We start from the raw sequence: 20,165 nt of genomic DNA, 5'->3' as shown, positions 1-20,165 counted from the left end.
GTCTGTGTGGGTCTTCATGAAGTTCGAGGACAGAAGAAATCCCTCACTGGGCATCTCATTGGATTTCTTGATCACTGTGAATGTCAGGATTTTGTCAGAGCTGTGAGCTCACCATGTGGGTGCTGGGAAGTGTTTCTACAGGCAGGCAGTCATCTAGATAGCTGACATTATGTGTTTTGAGGACTTTTCCAGTGCTGACACTTTCTGTTCTAAGGTCCCCTCCACCTCTTATACTTTCTCATCTGTGGTTCCGGATGCTCTAAATTCCCTCCCATTGCTAGCATTCTCTGTTTTTTTGCTGTGTGCGTGTGTGTGTGTGGGGGGGGGGTTGAGTGAGGTGATTATTTTTAGAGAAATTTTTCATTTTGAAAATTTCGAATTTAGCAAACACCAAATTAAATGAGCATTTCCATATACATTGTAGAACAGATGGAACGGATTGTACGTGAAACTGTGAATATCCATTATGTTCAGCTTGCTTTTCTTTTGAAGTATTTAATAAATATAACAAGTGACTTTCAAAGCTGTCCTGCTTGTCTGTGATTCCTTCTGGCCTTCCTGTTCTCTTCTTATTTGGGGAGTGAGGGGAACCCCATCAGCAGCGCCCCTTTCCCTCCCATTCCACCAATTGCAAATTAAAAAAAAGAAATATAAAATCTTCTTAACAAATGTGCATAGGCAAGTAAGATAAATTCCCACATTGATTATGTACAAAAACATATGCTTCGTTTTGCGTCTTGAATCTATTGCCTCTCTATTAGGAGGAAGATAGCTTATCTCATCAGTCTTCTGGAATCTCGGTTGACCAAAAGTTCTTGTTTTTCGAAGTTGTTTTTCTGTTCATTGTTGTTATTATTGAGTAAATTGTTCTTCTGGTCTACTGATTTCATTTTGATTCGGTTCTTTCTCAGGTATCTCCAAGACTACGCCTTACATCATTTTTTATAGCATGATAATATGCCATTACTTCTATATACTACAATTTGTGCAGCCATTCTCTGGTTGTTGAGTAATCCCTTGATTTCCAGTTCTTGGCTGCTACCAGAAGAACTGCTATGAATATTTCTCCATTGGTCTTTATGGATACTTTCCCGTTTTCTTTGATCTTTCAGGGGATATATGCTAGCAGTAGCATAGCTGTGACTTTTGAGACATAGTTTTAAGTTACTTTCTTGAATGGACCAATTCACAGAATCATACATTAGCGTGCTTGTCTGTTTCCCTGCAGCCCATCCACCATTTGCAATTTTCTTTTTTCTAACTTTTGTCGATCTGATGCATATGGAGTGGAACCTCAGAGTTGCTTTAATTTATGTTTCTCTAATTATTTATGATTTGGGTGCATTTTTCTTGCATGTTTGATCATTTATCAACTGAGGAATGGCTCATTCTTTTCCAAAAACATTCCCAATTTTTTTCAGTTACAAGAAAGAACAATTTTTGACAGCTGTTTTTTGACATTTTAAAATTCAGATTTTATCCCTCCTTCCCCTCCCTGCCTCCACAAGGCAGTGACTAGTCCAACATAGGTTAAATCCTTACTTTCAGATAATGCATATTTTCCACATTGCTCATCTCATGGTAGAAGACACAGATCACACATACAATAGAGATCTCAGGAAGGAAATATAGTGGGAGATGGCCCGCTCTGATCTGCACTCAGACTCCAACAGTTCCTTCTTTGGTTGTGGAGAGCATTTTCATCACCAGTGGCACAGCTCATTCTTATATATTTGAATCGGTTATTTATGCATCTTGGGAATGTGACCTTTCTCAGAGAATGTTGCTAAAAAGATCCCACCTCCACTCCAGTTAACTGTTTCTCTTAAATTTAACTGCACTATGAATGCCAAGGTCCCTTTCAGCTTTGACATTCTGTGTTCTAGATTCTATGTTCTGTTGAGAACAATTCCATGTTCCAAAGTCTCTTTCAGAGGAAAAGGATGGATATGTACAAAATATTTAGAGCAATGTTTTTTGCAGTAGCTAAGACCTGGAAATTAAAGGGTTACTCACCAAGGTGGATAGTGGGCTACAACTGGGCTCAAGGAAAGGATGGAAAGGGACAGTCTCCAGAAAAACCTGGGAAGACATGAACTGATACACAGTGAAGTGAGCAGATTCTGTAGGACAATTTTAACAAACACAATATTATAAGGAAAACAATGACAAAATACCTAAGAACTGTGATCACCAACCATGGTTCCAGAGGACCAATGATAAATCATGTTATCCAATTCCTGAGAGGTGATGGATTCAAAATACAGAATGAGAAATATATTCCTCTGCTAGACTATGTGTATTGATTACAAAGCTTTTTTCTTTTATCAATCAGGATAGAAGAGGAAAGGAGAAAATAAATGCTTCTTAATTGAAAAAAAAAAGAGAATTTTAAAAACACAAAGACTCCTTCAGTTCTGACGTTTTATGTTCTAAGATCCTTACAGACATTCTCCTTCCATGTTCCAAGGGCCCTCCCAGCTCTGACATTCTAGGTTCCAAGGATCTTCCCCTCTGTGATTTCTAGTGATTTTTTTTAACCCATATTTTGTCTTAGAATCGATTCTAAGTGTGAATTCCAAAGTAGAAGAGTGGTAAGGATTAGGCAACTAAGATTAAATGACAGGGTCAGACAGCTCAAAAGTGTAGAAGGCCACATTCAAACCCAGGACTGCCCATCTCCAGGCCTGGCCCTCTATCCACTGAGCCACCTAGCTGCCCCATTCCAGGGATTCTTTTTGAAGGTCAATGCACCTGTTGCCTTGGGGATCAAAGTTGGATATGGTCCTGAAAGTCAGAAAAAAGATGCCCTCCTTTCTTGAGTGCAAGGCCTCCCAGCCGGGCTGTTGGGTAGCCTATCTGTGGGCCCCTTTGGCTGCCCAGTTAGTCGGGCAGCTCCTAGTTGGCCTCTAGCCTCCCTCAGGGACAGGCACGGTGCATCCGTTCAGAAACACTACATCTCACTCACCCCTACCACCCAGTTGCCGGGTGGCAGGGTTGGGAGCTGGTGACTTAGTCCCTCCATCTCCCCTCCCCCCGTCTAGATGGGCAGGGGGTGAGGGTGGCAGCGGGGTGGGGGGCGCTTTCCTTTTTCCGCACGAGCGAGAAAAGAAAATCCCCATTCCCTTGGACTCCTCACAACCTTTGACATAATTAACTGTGACAAATTGATTTCAAGTGCGGTGGCAGGAAGAGGAACGGGAAGGCCGCGCGCTGTCCTCTGGGAGTTGTAGTCCGCGCGCGAGTGAGTGGCATGGCCGGCTGCAGGCAAGAGACTACAAGTTCCAGGCGCCCCCGCGGCCGCCTTCGCACAGTCTCCGAGCCCCCTGCCCGGAGGAGGGGGCTACATTGTGTCTATTGTAGCTTTTGGCCGCCTCTTCGGGGGACCTTCTCGGGACGGTGAAATCGGGCCTGAAAAGCATGGCTGATGAGCAGGAAATCATGTGCAAGCTGGAGAGCATCAAAGAGATCAGGTGAGCAGCAGGGGCATCGGGGGACCCCCGCCCCAGCACCTCTGGCTGCAAGTGCCCCCTCCCGCCCCCGCCCCTGCCCCCAAGAGAAAGGAGGTGGGAGATTGAGGGGTGGGAGGGGAGGATGCCCAGTGATGGCTGGGCTTGCACACATCTGGCCAGCTGTGGTCCTCTGGAGCATCTGGCAGGGCAGGGCTGGTCCCTTGAAGATGCTCTGGGCCACTCGAACCTCTTCCCGCCCCTCTGGTCCCAGGAGAGAGGAAACCTACCCCACAGAACCCTGCCCTGCCGTCCCTAGGAAAGCATGGAAATCCCCGGAAGGCCAGTAGATTGCTCTCCACACCGAGCGGGAGTAGTGGATAGAATCAAGAGCCCCAAGTTCAAATCTTGCCGGTGCCATTAACTCCCCCGCCCCAAGTGATCTTGACCAAGTCATTTCCCTCCTCTGAGCAGCCGTTCCTTCGTCTCTAAGATGCTTGGAGTGAACAAGACGATTTCAAAGGCCCCCACTACCTTTCAACTCTCACAACCTGCACTTCTGGAGGCGATAATGTGGATGGAGATTAATGCTAGTACCTCCCCTCCCTCGATCGCCTCCACCTGTTTGGACATAGCCCAGCATAGCAGCGGGTCCCTCCCCTAAACTTCATATTCTGAAAGCGGGGCTGTGGAAGGGAAGGGGAGTTCTTAACTTGGAGCCAGGGGACCTAGCTCCCACACTGTGCTAGGCACCAGGGATGTGGGTACAAAGACCCCAAATCCCTTCAAATGAACCCATGCACTTCCTGCCTTCTGAGCGTTTATAGACTATCTGGGAAGGTCAGATAGCACAGCAGCAGGAGCCCCAACTTTGAAATAGAAGGATGAGAATTCAAATTCTGCTGGGGTGGCAGAAAGGAAGGTCCCAGCACAGGGGGTATGAGCACTATAACTCTCATCTACAAGGTGACTGTGGAGCTGAGCTCTGAAGGAAACCAGAGCTCTAAAGAGACTGAAGTGAGAGAAGGCATTCCAGGCATTGGGTGGGGGGGAGGGATATCTGCCTGGGCAAAGACATGGAGATTGGAGATGGAGGATCTTGCATGAGAAATGGCAAGAAGTTCAGTATGGATGAAGCACAGAATACATGAAAGAGAGTCATGGATGGATGATATGGCTGGACAAGATGACCTGCCTTTCTGGGCCTTCTTTTCTTTTTTTCTTTGCTTTGCTTTTCTCTTCTTTTCCTTCTCTTCCATCTTAGCATCAATACTGTGTATTGATTCCAAGGCAGAAGAGTGGTCAGGGCTGGGCAATGGGGGTCAAGTGACTTGCCCAGGGTCATCCAGCTAGGAAATGTCTGAGAGCAGACTGGAACCCAGGACCTCCTGTCTCTGGGCCTGCCTCTCCATCCACTGAGCTACCCAGCTGCCCTGCAGTGATTCTTTCTATTGCTAACCAACTAGGTTAGATGACTTTTCTCACCAACCTGGCTAATTACTTTGCTTTTGAAATGGAAACAAAACCCAGAAAAGTGAAAAGCATCTTTTTGATAGTTGTTGGAGTGGCTAATGGATCCCACCTGTAATGGATTTCCCCTAAAATCATAGGAAACAACCTTGCTCAGCCTCAGTTTCATCATGTGTAAACCCACATATCAGCGATTTCCTCTCTGTGGGAAACTTCTCACCTACTGAAGATAAAACCCTGGCCAAGACTTAGTCAGGAAGTACTTAGGAGTTTCCTGAGGCCCTTAGAGGTCAAGTGACTTGCCCAGGGTCACTTAGCTAGTAATAATAATGATGATGAGAGGAAGAGTTAGCAGTTGTATAGTGCTTTTAGGGTTTTTCAAATGTATCATTTGATTCTTATAACAACCCAGTGAGGCAGGTGCTATTCTCTCTATTTTACAGATAGGAAAACTGAGGCTTAGAAAGGTTGGCTTGCTCAGTGATTGTTCCACAGAGTTAGGATCCAAAAGGATCTTCACAGACTGGAATTTGGGCCTGAATCTAATAAGATGAAATTTAGTAGGAATCATCAATCTTGTTGTTCAATTGCTTGGTCGTGTCTGACTCTTTGTGACCCCCTGGACCATAGCTATACATAGGGCTTTCTTGGCCAGGATACTGGACAGGTTTGCCATTTCCTTTTCCAGTGGATCCTTTCATCAGGTAATCAGAGGTGAAGTGGCTTGCCCAGGGTCACACAGCTAGGAAGTGTTGGAGGCCAGATTCAAAGTCAAGTCCACCTCACTGTGTCCTCAGCATACAAAGGTTAAGTGACTTACCTAAGGTCACATAACTAGGAAGTATCTAAGGCCAGGTTTCAACTCAGGTCTTTCGGACTCCAGGCCCAGCACTCTAATCACCCCAGTGCCACCTAGTTGCCTCTTAGGGATCAATCTAAAGTTTTGCACTTTGGGTACCAAACATTCGACTCCCCAAATATAAGCTACATAAGGCAGTTGAGTTGTTCTGCAGGTTTTAATGACCTCCAAGGCCAATGTGATGGGGATTCCAAAGAAGGGAATTCAGTCTTGGGCTGCATGAAGAGGGGTAGGAAGACAATTACTGGCCTCTGTGCTTCTCAAACCTCAAAAGGATTATAGGAATGTTCACTTCTGGGCACCAGTGGTGAAGAAAGTCATTGATGGGGCAGCTGGGTGGCTCAGTGGATAGAGCACCAGGCCTAGAGAGGGAGGTCCTGGGTTCAAATCTGGCCTCAGATCCTTCCCATCTGGGTGACCCATTGCCTAGCCCTTAGCACTCTTCTGCTTTGCAACCAATACACAGTTTTGATCCTAAGACAGAATGTAAGGGTTTAAAAGAAAGAAAGACATTGACTGGCTGGAGAGTGTCCAGAGGAGGGTAGCCAAGATGGGGAAGGGCTCTGAGCTCATGACATTTGTGAATTGGCTGAAAGGAATGGAGGGTAAGTTTAGCCTGGTGAAAGGAACACCTGATAGGGAAGGGAATAGACATGAGAGCTGTCTTTGGAAGTTATAGGGTCACACAGAGGAGGCATTTGGGAACCCAGAACCAAGAGCATTTGCGGAAAAAGTGCAGGTGTAGAAGTTAGTGTAGACTGGATGACAGTCGGCTAAATTGCCTAGCAATTCAAGCTATTTGGAAATGGATAGTTCGCTTTGAGAAGTGGGTTCTCTCTCCCAGAAGCTCTTAAAAACACATGCTAGACAGCATGAGGAGGACAGAGATGTGAAACACATGGCACAATACATTCCCAAGTGCAGTCCAATCTCATTTAGATTGGGAAATGTTGAACAAAAGAAATAAAAATACAATGCAATATAGATAATGTCGATTTGTAGTTTTCTAATTCAATATGCTACCCTCAGAATCCTTATGTATGGTTAATAGCCTTTCTTTCTGTCTGAGTTTGAAGCCATCAGTAGTGGCTAGGGCCCGAGTCTGTGTATTGGGGCAAGTGCAGGGTTCATATCTCTCTTCAGAACTTAAAAGCTATGTGACCCTTCCTAAGTCATTTCCCCTTATCTCTAGAAGATAAGCAGCTTGGGCTCAATGGCCCTCTAACTTCCCTTTTAGCTTTACATTTAGGATTCTTTGAACATCTGACATTTTATGGTGTTTCTAAGTCACAAAGTTTCAGCTCTGCTCTCATATGCCCTCTATCAGCTCTGGGGAGTCTCTTCTCCAGGATCCTGACATGCTTATCTCTTTCTCTCTCCTCTCAGCATATTTTACAGAGGGGGAAACTGAGGCCAAGGGAAGGGGAAGGGCTCAGAGCGACACATAACAGTCTAGATCTAGACCTGGAAGGGATGGACCTCTAGTCTACTCTCCTATTTGTTTTCATTTTATGGGTGAGTTCATTCCATTCACGTTTGAAGTTATGATTGCCACTTGTGTATTCCCCAGCATTTTGATATCCTCTCCTAGTTCTGTCCTTTCTTCTTTTGTTATATCCTTTTAAACCAATGGCTTGCTTTTAATCAGTCCCCCCTAATCCCCGCCCTTAATAAGCTTCCCTTTCTACCCCCTTCCTTTTTGATCCTTTCTTATTTTTTTAGGGTCTGTTAAGTTCCCTCTCCCCTCTCTTTCCTTCCCTTTTTCTACTCCCTGCCCCCTACCCCCCTTAGTTTTCCCTTCTTACTTTCCCTATAGGGTAAGTTATAATTCAGTACCCCAATGGATCTAGATGCTCTTCCCTCTCAGAATTGATTTCACTGAGAGTAAGCTTTAAGTATTACCTATTAGCACTCTCTTCCTCTCCTTCTTATAGGAGTATTCTTCCCCTCCCCTTCCCATGTGTATCTTTGTGTGATAAAGATTATCCTATTTATTTTATTTCTTTAAGTATTTCTTGGTGCCATCTTCAATCCCCCCTCCCTTTTTCTTTTTTTTTTGCATATCATCTTAGACCACTTATTACCCCAATCTCTTCCTGTGAATGATTCCTCTAATTACTATAATAATGAATATAATTTTTGAGAGTTACAAATAACATTTCCCCATATACTAATATAAATAATTTGATCTTATTGAAGCACTTAAAGAAGAAAATTTGAATAAAAAACATTTTCCTCTTTTCCCTCTCTTTCTTATTTACCTTTTCATGTTTCTCTTGATCTTTGTGTTTGGATCTCAAACTTTCCACTTAGTTCTGATTTTTCTTTACAAATACTTGGAAATCTTCTATTTTGTTGAATGCCCATACTTTCCCCTGGAAGTATATAGTCAGTTTTGATAGGTAGGTGATCCTTGGTTGAAGACTCAATTCTCTTGCCTTTCTGAATATCATATTCCAAGCCTTGCTGTCCTTTAGTGTAGAAGCTGCCAGATCTTGTGTTATCCTGACTGGTGCTCCTTGATATCTGAATTGTCATTTTTTGGCTTCTTGTAAAATTTTCTCCTTAGCTTGAAAGCTCTTGAATTTGTAAATTATGTTCCTGGGAGTTGTTTTTTGAGAATTTAGTGTAGAGGGTGTTCTATGAACTCTTTCAATGGCTATTTTGCCCCCTTGTTCAAAAACATCAGGGCAGTTTTCTTGGATGATTTCTTGTAGTATGATGTCAACATTTCTGTTTATTTTTGGGTTTTCAGGTAGACCAATGATTCTCAGATTGTCTCTTCATGCTCTGTTTTCCTGATCCATCATCTTTTCAGTGATATAATTAATGTTTTCTTCTATTTTGTCAGTCTTTTGACTTTGCTTTATTAATTCTTGCTGTTTTGTAAGATCATTGGCTTCCAATTGCCCAATTGTGGTCTTTAAGTACTGGTTTTCCTTTTCAGTTTGGTCTATCCTGCTTTTCGTAGCTTCCAGCTGTTTCTTCAATTGGGAGTTCTTGTCCTTTAAACTGTTATTTTCTTTTTGATCTATTTCTCACTTTTCTTGCCAGAAGGCTTCCATCTTTTTTATAAGCTCCAATTTAAATTCTTCAAGAGCTTCAAGAGCTTGTGGACAATTTCTATTTTTTGGAAGGTTTTGGTGCATTTATTTGTATTTCCTCTGTAGCCTGGGTTTTTCCTCCATAAAATATTATCCAGGGTCAACCTCTTCTTCTTGGTTTTCTTGGTGTTGGGAAGTTGTTGTTCCTGGGTACTGTTTACCATTACTGTGGTGGTTTTTCCTTCCTTTTCCAGTTAGAAATCTGAGTGAGATAGGCAGGCTCTCTGTGTATGGAGCTAAGGAGCAAGGATTTTGGCTGATGCCAGCTCTCAAGTCTCTGTAGCTTCTGCTGTTTGCTGCCCCTCTCTGTGCTATCTCCCTGCCGGCACACACGGTCTGCGCTCCTCAGCCTGCTGGGGCCTCAGGTCTAGCTGCTCTCAGGGTTAGGTCCTCGGTGGTCTCAGTCAGCTGCCAAGGACCTAGTGCCCCCTCACTCACTCCAGAGGTGCCCCTCACTCAGTCACTCACTGATTCTAGTGTGTGCTGGCTCTGTCTCTGGCTCTGTAGGTGGAGTGGGGGAGGGTGGATTAGCTCACATTTTGGTGGAAGCTTTTTCACCACTTATGGTGTGGAAATGCCCAAATCCCATGTACGTTCAGTGCTGTGCCCTACTGTAGAGTCCCTTCGTTCATATGAGTTTGGGTTTTTTTGGCTTTTTGAGGTAGTCTGTATTCGTAGGTTGTGAGGAGTGGAAGAGTCCTGCGTCTAGACTGCCACCATGTTTACCCAGAAGTCCTGGACCTCTAGCCTAGCTAATCCAAACCCTTCATTCTACTGAAAGGGAAACTGAGGCCCAGGGAAGTGACTTGTCCATGATCACAGAGTTAGTATGTGTGTCAGAGTTGGGATTCAGATGTAGGTCTTCAAAGCTTCCAGTCTAGCTCTCTCTCTACTCCATTGTGAGGTATCTTGGAAGGGAGCTTGAGAAATGCCAGGAATAGTCTGTTCATTTTACAAATGAGAAACCAAGAGAAAAGTGATTCACTCAAGGTCACCCAATGATTGAATGACTGTTCTCTCCCCCGTTTCACATACCCCACCCCCAGCTTCCCCCTACTGCCTCAGCATAATATAAGCTCCTCAGGGGCAGGAACTGTTCCTTTTTTCTCCATGTCTTTATGCCTGGCACATAGCTCAATAAATACCTATTGAAGTGGATTGAGCTGGGACTAGAACCCAGATCTCCTGATGCCTAGTCCAGGCCCTAGTTCTACTGTGCCATCATGCCTCTTATATTTTCTGATCCTAAGTTTGTATTACCTTGGGCAAGTCAGTTCCTCTAGTGGCCCGTCAGTTTCCTCATCTGGAAGATGGGGGGGGGGTTGGTCTTGCCATCTAATGTGTCTTCAAGCTTGGGATCTAGCACCTTAATGAAGAGTGTAAAAGATGGACAGCTGTTCCCTCTCAGCTGAGGAGAGAAAAGGCAAATAGACACGACTCTGTGCACGAGTATATAAACACCCATTGATGGAAGGGATGTCATAGGGTACAGGAGTCAGCCTTGCCCTGCTTGACCTCAGAAGGCAGAACCAGACACAATGGGTGGAAGCCAATTGAGATCTGATGTAGCAGGGAAAAGCTCTTAGCAATGACAGCTGTCTCCAAGAGCAGGAGGAACCGAGGGGAGTGAGTGGGAATGGACGTCCCATTGTAGAGACTGAACAGCTACTCTGGGGATTTATTGCAGGGGACCTTCTTGTTCAGGTAGGAGTTGGACAAGGTGAGCATCTGTGCAGGGCCAAGGGAGATCAGTTTGAAAATCGAAAGAAGAATCAGTTGGGGGCAGTTAGTTGACCCAGTGGCTATAGAGCCAGGTGTAGAGATGGGAGTTTCTGGGTTCTGATCTGGCCTCAGACACTTCTTAGCTGTGTGACCCTGGGCAAGTCACTTCACCTCCATTGCCTAATCCTTACCACTCTTCTACCTTGGGGCCAATACGTCATACCAAGTCTAAGATGGAAGGTAAAGATTTTTTAAAAAGAAAGCAAGCAAGCAGAGGTCTGAGTCAGGAAGAATGTTCAAGCTCCACCTCTGAGAAGTACTTGACTTTGGGACTCTGGGAAACTCACTTGGCCTACCTGTGTTCCAAGCTGCAGAGCTATTCCCTATCTGTGCTGGGGAGTCTCTCACCCAGGCCTGCAATGAAACCACAGGTGTGAAATGTTTTTTAAAGGGCCGAGGAGAGAAGATGAGAAAACAGAAAAAGCAAAAGGCCACCCAGCAACACTAGGGCCAGTTTCGGTAGCACCCACAGCATCTCAGTTCTTGAACCCACAGACTTTGAGCAATACTTATTGGGCTTGTGGTAGAGACACACCAAGAATTAAGAAACCCCAAATGAAAGTCCCTGCCCTCAAGGAGCTTACATTCTGTTTGGGGTGCAGGAAGGAGGAAATTATTTATGTGTGCACATAGAAATTTGAATTCTATAATGTAGACTTATAGAATATTAATTTGATAATATATACATGCATAGAAATAGCAGTTCTGTAAGATAACATTTTGTGTATATCTACATAGTTTCAATATTAATTATATAATATATAATATATTAATTTTACAATATAACATATGCATCTAAGTATATATACATATAAATATTAATCCTATCCATCTCTATGTATATATAAAAAGCTAGAAAATATTAATTATGCAATATAGAGACAATCTGAGTATATAGACACATAAAATATTAATTATATATCTATATCTACATCTCTATGGAATATTAATATTACGACATAATATATACACATCTAAGTATATATAAACCCATATATCTCTCTCTCTATCTATTTATAAAATATTAATTGCATAAGATAGACAATCTAAATATATAGGCAATAAAATATTAATTGTATATTTCTGTAGATATGCCTCTCTCTAGAATATTAATTTTATAATATACACTCATCCAATATACAAAATATTACATCCACTCTATGTATATATGCCTAGCTATAAAATATTAATTAGGTGCATTCCTCCGTAGACATACCTATTTAGAGAATGTTAATAGTATCATTCTCGATCACCGAGAGACGACGACGACGACTACTACGACTACTACTACTACTACTACTACTACTACTAGTATATATAACATAGTACATACACGTCTAAGTAGAACCATCATATACATCTCTCTCTCTCTCTCTCTCTCTCTCTCTCTCTCTCTCTCTCCATTTTCTCTTATAATCTCTACACACACAACTAAGTATACCGACATGTCCCAATTCTAATTCTCTCACCTCCCTATACACAGAACATGAAGTCTACACCGTATCTATAAATATCGATGTACACGCACGCGCACACGCACACACGGTGATATGGGGAGGAACGTTAAGGAACAACTAGAGGAAATAAGCAGACCAGGCCACAAGCAGATAGGAGGGTCCTAGAATATGCTGGGCATTTGGCTTAGTGCTAGGATACAAAGACAAAAATGACGCCCCTCTGCAGGACAGATACATCTTTTGTCTACTTCTGCCCACAGGAAAGAGCTAGATGAGGTCCCAGAACCCCAGAAAGAACTAGGAGCCATGGCTGGGGAGAATTCCCAGAGGTGCTTAGTTCAGCGTTCTGTAAGGAAAACTAGTTCCTAAGGGTCCCAGCCATACAGGAGGGCAGTGGGCTGCCTTACTAGGAAGGGAGCTCCCTGTCACTGGGGTCAGTCAAGTGGAGGCTGGATAGGATGTTGAACAGGATACTCTGGCTCCGGTTTTGGTTGGACTAGATATTCCAAGTCTGAGTTTCTGTAATCATGTAATCCTATCTTTGTACACAGGATGGAACTAAGATAATGTGCCTCAGTTTCCTTCTCTAGAAATTATATTTTCTATAAGACAATTCTTTGTCATCTTCAAGTACCATCACAACATGAGTTTTTATGCACAGAGGAATGACTTCCCTGAGGTCATAAAGCTACTAAGTTATGGAAACATTGAGGGAAGGGGAAGGGAGCCAGCATTTATGAAGCACCGACTGTGTTTCAGGCATTGTGCTGGCTTCAAGTCTAGCTCCCTTTATCTCCACTCTACCTTCTGCCCATGATTAGCCCTGGAGGACCTTTCTAAGTCGCTGATTCTTGACCCAACACTGGGCTTTCGGCCTGTTCCCATGTTCTGCTACTGCAGGAACAAGACCATGCAGATGGAGAAGATCAAGGCCCGGCTGAAGGCAGAGTTCGAAGCCCTAGAGTCGGAGGAACGGCATCTGAAGGAGTATAAGCAAGAGATGGATCTCTTGCTACAGGAAAAGATGGCCCACGTGGAGGAGCTTCGCCTGATCCACGCCGACATTAACGTGGTGTGTGGTGGGCAGATAGCGTAGGGCAGACTAGCAGGGGCTCTCCTTAGGGTCACTGGACCTCAGCATTTGGTTCCCTTGCTTGTCAGCCAGAGGGGTTTTGCTTGGCCACAATGACTTGACCAGAAAGTGCTTCAGGGACTGTAAGAATGGGAATGACCTAGCCAGAGATGAGTTCACGTGAACTACTGGGCACCTTTGAAAACGTTTTTATCGCTTCCCTTCATTTTTACATCACCGTCATTTTGGAATATATCCTTCCCCTCCATGGAGATCCATCCCTTGTTACGAAGAATAAAAAAGAGGGGGGGAAGCAGTTTGCCCCAAACAACTAGCACATCAGTTGGGCCTGATGTTCTATGCAGTATTTTACCCATAGCCCTCTTAGCTCCTCTCCAGAGCCCAGCTCCTTGGCTATTAGAACTCTAGAGCAGTGCTCAGTTTGTTCTTTTTTTCATTCTTTCCATCTTACATTGTTGCAGCCCCATATGTTGGTTTTGTGATTTTACTAAGTTTTCTCTGCATCAGTTCATATAAATCTAATGCTTCTCTGCAGTCTTCATATCCATCGTTTCTTATAGCACAGTAAGAGCCCATGGGATTCCTTTCCCACAATTCCTTTAGACATTCTCCAGTTGTTTTCAGTTCTTTGCCACTACAGAGGACTGTTTTAAGTCTATATAAGCCCTTTCGTTTTGTCATTGTTCTCCTGTAGACTCCCTGGGTCAAAGGGTATAGACATTTAAACTACTTTATTTGCCTAGGTCTAAATCCCTTTCCAGAATATTTGGATAAGCTTACAATTTACAAGGCATTAATATGCCCAGCTTTCCATAACCCCTCCAACATTGACTGTCCCTATCTTTTGTCATTTTGGGCAATTGACTAGTTGTGGGATGAAACCTCAGAGTTGTTTTAATTTCCATTTCTCTTACTCCGAAGGATTCCTGAGGGTCTTTATCCCACAAGGTCAATATGAGTCACCAGCTAACTCAAGCTTAAGATGGAATTGGAGTCAGAGGACTTGGGTTCAAATTCCAATTTTGCTACTTATTATCAAGGTGACCTTGAACACATCACTTTCCATCCAGTCTGGGTCCTGGGATCCTCATTGAAAAATGAGGAGCATTGGTCTGGGAAACCTCGAAGGTCCCTCCTAGCTCTACGAATTACTCATGGTCCAGAAGTGACTCTATTCATATTCTCCCCCTTGTATCTTCATGTTGCTCATACAGTCAGATCCTGCCTTTCCTTCCCCCTGTTCATCCCCCCTTATGAAATCCATCTTTCCTTCATGGCCTAGCTTGAATTGGCCAATGAACCTTCTCTGTTTCATGGTCACGTCTCTTTTTGAGCTGTGGACCTCGGGATTGTCTCAGTGTTTAGTTTGACAGGTAGGAAAGCTGACAGCACTGGGGAGGGCTAGCAGCACTTAGAGGGAGGGATGCTGAGAGTGGAAGCTCAGGGTCTTGCTGGTCAGCTGCTCTCCTTTCCCTGTCCCTGTCCCCCTGGGCCAGATGGAGAACACCATCAAACAGTCAGAGAATGACCTCAACAAGTTGCTGGAGTCTACACGGCGGCTACATGATGAATATAAGCCCTTAAAGGAACATGTAGATGCTCTCCGCATGACCCTGGGCCTGCAGAGGCTTCCAGACCTGTGTGAAGAAGAGGAGAAACTATCCCTGGAGTAAGTCCCCCTAGCCTAGGTCCTTCCTGCTCCATGGCCGAGCCCTTTAATAAAGAACTTGGGGGTTGGGGTACAGAAGGCCAAGCTTCCTGGGGGATGAGCGCCTCACCTTTCTGAGGTCTCACTGTCAGGAAGGCTAGTCATAACTAGGACTCTTTCAGAGGCTGTGTTCCTGAGGCATTGGTGGGTGGGGGGCCTGCCACTATGCTGACCCTTTGGGAGGAGTAGCAATAACCTCTAAAGCAATAATAAAGGCAGTTATGGCAAACTTTCTAGAGATGGAGTACAGGGCCCCACTCCCCAGACTGGGTGCCATGCTGGCCCTCCCAAGAGACCAAATGCTATGCCATGCCCCTTCCCTTACCTCACACAGGGGAGGGAGGAAGCATCCCAATTTGGCTACTGGATGGAGGGGCAGGTGAAGTGAGGAATGTCCTCAGCGAGTGTAGAAAGGGGGAGGGCAGTGGCCTGAGTACTCTGCTCCCCTCCAGCTCTGCCACCTGTGAGCCACTCCCTTTACCTGTTGTGTGTTCCCATTGGGCTGCTGGGTGGAGGGGTGGGGAATGGGAAAAATGTCCTCAGGCACAGTGGAGAGGGGGAGGGGAGCAGCTCTACCCAAGTCCCTCTGCTATTCTAGTAATGAACTGGGGCGGGGGCTGCATGCCCACAGAGAGTGCTCTGCATGCCATCTTTGGCACCCATACCATAGGTTTGCCATCAATGGCCTAAGGTTTAGTTGCTGCCCAATAGCCTAGTGGTTAGGTTAAAGGTTAAGATTGTTGCTCTTGACTCTGGAGAACTGGTTCAGTCTAGCCCTAGCTTCTGAGTTTCAAGAAGGTTGTACAAAAGATAAAAGTCAAGATGGTCCTTCCTGACCATGGAACAGACCAGCCAACTTCTCCCCTCCCCCATCCCACCCCTCCAAGTTACTTCGAGAAGCAGAAGGCGGAGTGGCAGACGGAGCCTCAGGAGCCACCCATCCCTGAGTCCCTTGCTGCTGCTGCTGCCGCAGCCCAACAGCTACAAGTGGCTAGGAAACAAGACACCCGGCAGACGGCCACATTCAGACAACAACCCCCACCCATGAAGGTGAGATCAGTGGGAAGTGGGCTGGGGGAAGTCCAGATGGCCTCATGGCATGGATTCAGGTATGAACTTCAAAGGAAAATGGCATATAAAAGTGGGTGGCCCATTAGAAACAGAATGTCAGAGCTGAAAGGGGTCTTAGAACAGGGAGTGTCAATGCTGGGAGGGGCCTCAATAGGGTGTGTCAGGGCTGGGAGGGGCCATAAACAGGGAGTGTCAGAGCTGGGAGGGGCTTCAGGGAGTGTCAGGGCTGGGAGGGGCCTCAGAACGGGGAGTGTCAATGCTGGGAGGGGCCTCAATAGGGTGTGTCAGGGCTGGGAGGGGCCATAAACAGGGAGTGTCAGAGCTGGGAGGGGCTTCAGGGAGTGTCAGGGCTGGGAGGGGCCTCAGAACGGGGAGTGTCAATGCTAGGAGGGGCCTCAATAGGGTGTGTCAGTGCTGGGAGGGTCCTTAAACAGGGAGTGTCAGAGCTGGGAGGGGCTTCATAACAGGGAGTGTCAATGCTGGGAGGGGCCTCAATAGGGTGTGTCAGGGCTGGGCGGGGCCTCAGGACAGGGAGTGTCAGAGCTGGGAGTGACATTAAGGTTTAAAACCTCTCTTTGGTCCCTTGTCCCCGATTTTCTAGATGAGGACACTAAGACAGTCAGGAAACTCTTAGATTTACAGACATGTAGATGGTCCCAGCTGGAGGGGCCCTGTGACAGCTCGGCAGCCCAGCCGCCTTCCTTCCACACAGTCCTGGGCCTGCCCAAGCCCTTGGCCCTGTCTCTGGGCCCTTCATTGTGCTTCCCCGGGAAGTTTGAGCTGTAGCTTTGCAGGGCAGGTTTCTGGGATGAAGTGATCTGTCCAAGGTCATACTTGGAGGTTACAGCAGGGCCAGTCTATTAGGGCTCCTCCAACTCAGTTCAATTTGGCTAACATCTATTAAACACCTGCTGTGTGCCAGGCACTATGTTAGGCTTTGAGGTCATAAAGAAAATTGCAGCCGGCCCAGGTGTCTGTTAAGGACCTTATAGTCATTGGGTCCTGGCCTGGGGCTGCTCTAGAAATGGGCATTTTCCATTAGAGATGCTGCTTAGGTCTCAGCTCTCCACTGATTGGCCCCTAGTACATGCAGGGGGCTTCCCAGCCTGAAATACAAGGAATTGCAGGTGCTCAAGCTCTAGCCCCGATGGCCCTATGGTAAGGACTGTGGCTATGCTCCAATTTCTCCCCCTATTCTTAGCAAGACCACAATGCTGCCATCCTCTCTGGTCCTCCATTGCTTCCTTGGAGGGAGCTGCCATTGCTTCTAGGTGGTCAGAGAGCGGTTTAGTTGGTCTGTCCTCTTCCCATTCAAACTTTGGTCCCAAAGCTGGCCTAGCTGAGCAGATTAGGGCTGCCTCGACCTTTGTTCAGCCAGAAGGAAGACAGAAGGCCTCGGAGCCTCTCCCCTTACCCTGCCCCACCAAGTGGAGCAAGGCCTTCTCACTTTCTCTGTTGGGTGTGTTCTCCCAGGCCTGCCTGTCGTGTCATCAGCAAATTCACCGCAATGCCCCCATCTGCCCCCTGTGCAAAGCCAAGAGCCGTTCCCGGAACCCCAAGAAGCCAAAGCGGAAACAGGATGAATGAAAAGAAGATCAGCATCACGGAGCTCCCCTGCTCAGAGAGCCCCTTCCCCTTGGCCAGAGTGATTGAAGTCCAGGCGTGAGCGTTCCTCCCCTTCTCCTTCCATCCCTCCCTTCTACCCTCTTCCCTTCTCATCTTGTATTTAGTGGGACGGAAGCACAACTCTTCTCTTATGATCTTATTCCTTCCAGCCCTTGGGATTCGAGGTTAGGAAGGCAAAGGTTTCAGGTACTAAGGCCCATGTGTCTGACAGCTTCTCCACCCCTGATTGCTGCCCCTCCCTTCCCCCTCCCCACTTCAGGATATCAGGTGGTGGCAGAAGGCATCCAGGGGCCTGATGGGCTAACATCCCTACCAGTGGTGGATAATGGTGGGGTAAGTTTCTGGTTACTCACTGGGGCCACATGGCCCAAATGGATCTTGTGCTCATGGAATTCTGGGATCAAGGAGGCCAATTGTTCCAGATTGAGGTTGGGGGGGGGGAGTGCCACTTCTCAATGATGGCTGCATCAGAAGGGCCTTTGAGTCATTCTTTCCATTTGTCCCTTTAGAATTTGGGGAGCGAAAAGTCTATTTCCTCCCTCCCTCTAGTAAGGGCATTGTTTCTCTGGCTTGGTAGAGGTCACCTCTGGCATATAGGTGCCAGGCATGTGCCACCATTTGGTTCCCTAACCGCTCAGAATGGCTGCCTTTTCATTATTCTAATTCTACCCCCACCCTCCACCTTCCAGTCTTAAGGATGCTGCTGTCTTGAAGGCTGTCGAATCAGTTCAGATAACCTGACCTATTTTACTTTCAGAACCAGGCCAATAGGGTGGTCTTCCCTCTCATTTCTCTGCTTCCCAGGGGCCTAGATGCTGACATAGAAGAATGTGGCTGGCCCATTCTTCCTTTCCCTCTCTTCCCCTCTAATGGGACTATTAAGTCCTCTCCACTTACCCAGGCCCCCAAACCCTCTTAAAGAAACTAATGCAAAAACCCATTTTCCTAGGTACCCGCTTCTCCTGGCTGAGTGGCTATTTGCAACTCTGTCCTCCCTGGGAAGGAGCACTAACATTTGTCAGCCTGTTAGCTTTGAAGAACTAATCCCCTTACATTTGATCAATGGTGCTTTTCATGGGGCTTGAGGGCATGGGAGTTGGTGGGTAAGTCCCTATCTCATATTTCCATGGACCTGGCCCTCCTCTTCATTTCGGAGCCGTGCTGTTTCATGTGTTGTCATCGCTGTGAGTCCGGCCACCCCTCTCTTAAGGCCCCAACTCCTCTTCCCCCATACACTTGGGTCAGTAGGAAATATGGGAGTGGGAGGACCCTCAGAGATGGCCCTTTTCCTTTAAGGAAATCCCATCCCATTAGCCACATTGGAGCCTACCCATCCTCAAGGGCCCCTTCCCTGGGGGCCATGAGCACACCTCTCCCTAACTTGCCATCCCCTCCTTTAAGTAGAAGAGAAAGCTCCTGGCTCCTCACTGCCACCCAGGTTGCTCTTACGGAGACCTATCCTGGTGTTAAGGGAGTAGGCTTTGGCCAAGTTTGAAAAAGCTTCAACCCCGTGTCCCTGGCAGGGGGCATTTTCCCCCTTGTTTAACAGTAGTTTTAGTGACTTGCCCCCAGGGGCTATATGTTAATAACCCCAAGGCTCCTTTGCTTCTTGGACTTATGTGTGTTATTCCACTTGTCTATACAAATCCTATTAAATAAATATCATTCCAGGTTCCCGTGACCATTCCTTTTCTTTCCCTTCTTTCTTCCTATTGGGCTTGGGTTTGGAGAAGGCTAGCTGGAACTCAGACCCCATAAAGTTGGGAAGCAGAGTTAACACACTGAAAACCAGAAGATCCAACTGGATCTTGACAGCCCAGAGAGACTCAATTGAATGAGATGGGATTTAAGAGAGATCAATGTAAAGTTCTGTGCGTAAGGCCCCCCAAATCCATTTTCCAAGTACAGAATGAGAGGTGTGGCTAGACAAGTTGCCACAAAGACTATCTGGGGATTTTAATGGCCCATGAGGTTCATTCTGAATCAACAACCAAAAAAGCTGACAAAATCTCAGGCTACAGTTAGAAGATGTATAACATTCAGAATGAGGGAGCTGATTCTCCCAGTGTACCTTGCCCTGGGTGGGCGCTGTCTGGATAAACGTGTTCAGTTCTGAGCACTACACTTTGAGGACACTGACAAAGCAAAGGGCATCCAGACGAGGGGGGCTGGGATGGTGAGAACACTAGAGGCCCTGCCATAAAAGGATGTACTGAAGGAGCTGGGGATGTTTAATTTGCAGAAGGTAAGACTTTAGGAAAGATATGACATCTGTCTTCAAGTATTTGAGGGGCTTTCTTAGGAGAGGAGAGGCAGCTGTTTCCTAGTGGTTAGAGCACAAACTTAACCTCTGTATGCCAAGGAGGTGTGGGGTTTTCCTTAATGGACTTCCCTGACCAGCAGGGTCCCACAAGGGAAGGGGCTCACCTTTGTGATGGGACGGAGGAGAGATAGGAACCGAGAACCAGGGTGGAAATGAAAGACATGGACAAGTCAGTGGTTGGATAGGGCAGGCAATCCCTAAGATACTCCCTTTGATAGGAGAG

The 20,165-nt window shown here is 46.1% G+C and overlaps 1 protein-coding gene across 1 annotated transcript; it reads left to right on the top strand.

The window, feature by feature from the left end:
* Positions 1-3,231: 3,231 nt before the first annotated feature.
* ZC4H2 (zinc finger C4H2-type containing) lies at positions 3,232-19,300 on the top strand. The gene is made up of 5 exons (XM_001378873.4): positions 3,232-3,473; positions 13,022-13,193; positions 14,711-14,883; positions 15,810-15,972; positions 17,467-19,300. The coding sequence occupies exons 1-5, from the start codon at positions 3,421-3,423 to the stop codon at positions 17,578-17,580; spliced, it is 675 nt and encodes a 224-aa protein (XP_001378910.1). The 5' UTR covers positions 3,232-3,420; the 3' UTR covers positions 17,581-19,300.
* The last annotated feature ends 865 nt before the right edge of the window (positions 19,301-20,165 follow it).

This window comes from Monodelphis domestica, chromosome X (assembly GCF_027887165.1).
Source record: "Monodelphis domestica isolate mMonDom1 chromosome X, mMonDom1.pri, whole genome shotgun sequence".
Classification (NCBI taxonomy): domain Eukaryota; kingdom Metazoa; phylum Chordata; class Mammalia; order Didelphimorphia; family Didelphidae; genus Monodelphis; species Monodelphis domestica.
The sequence above is the reverse complement of the archived record's forward strand: the minus strand, read 5'-3'. Positions and strand labels throughout refer to the sequence as shown.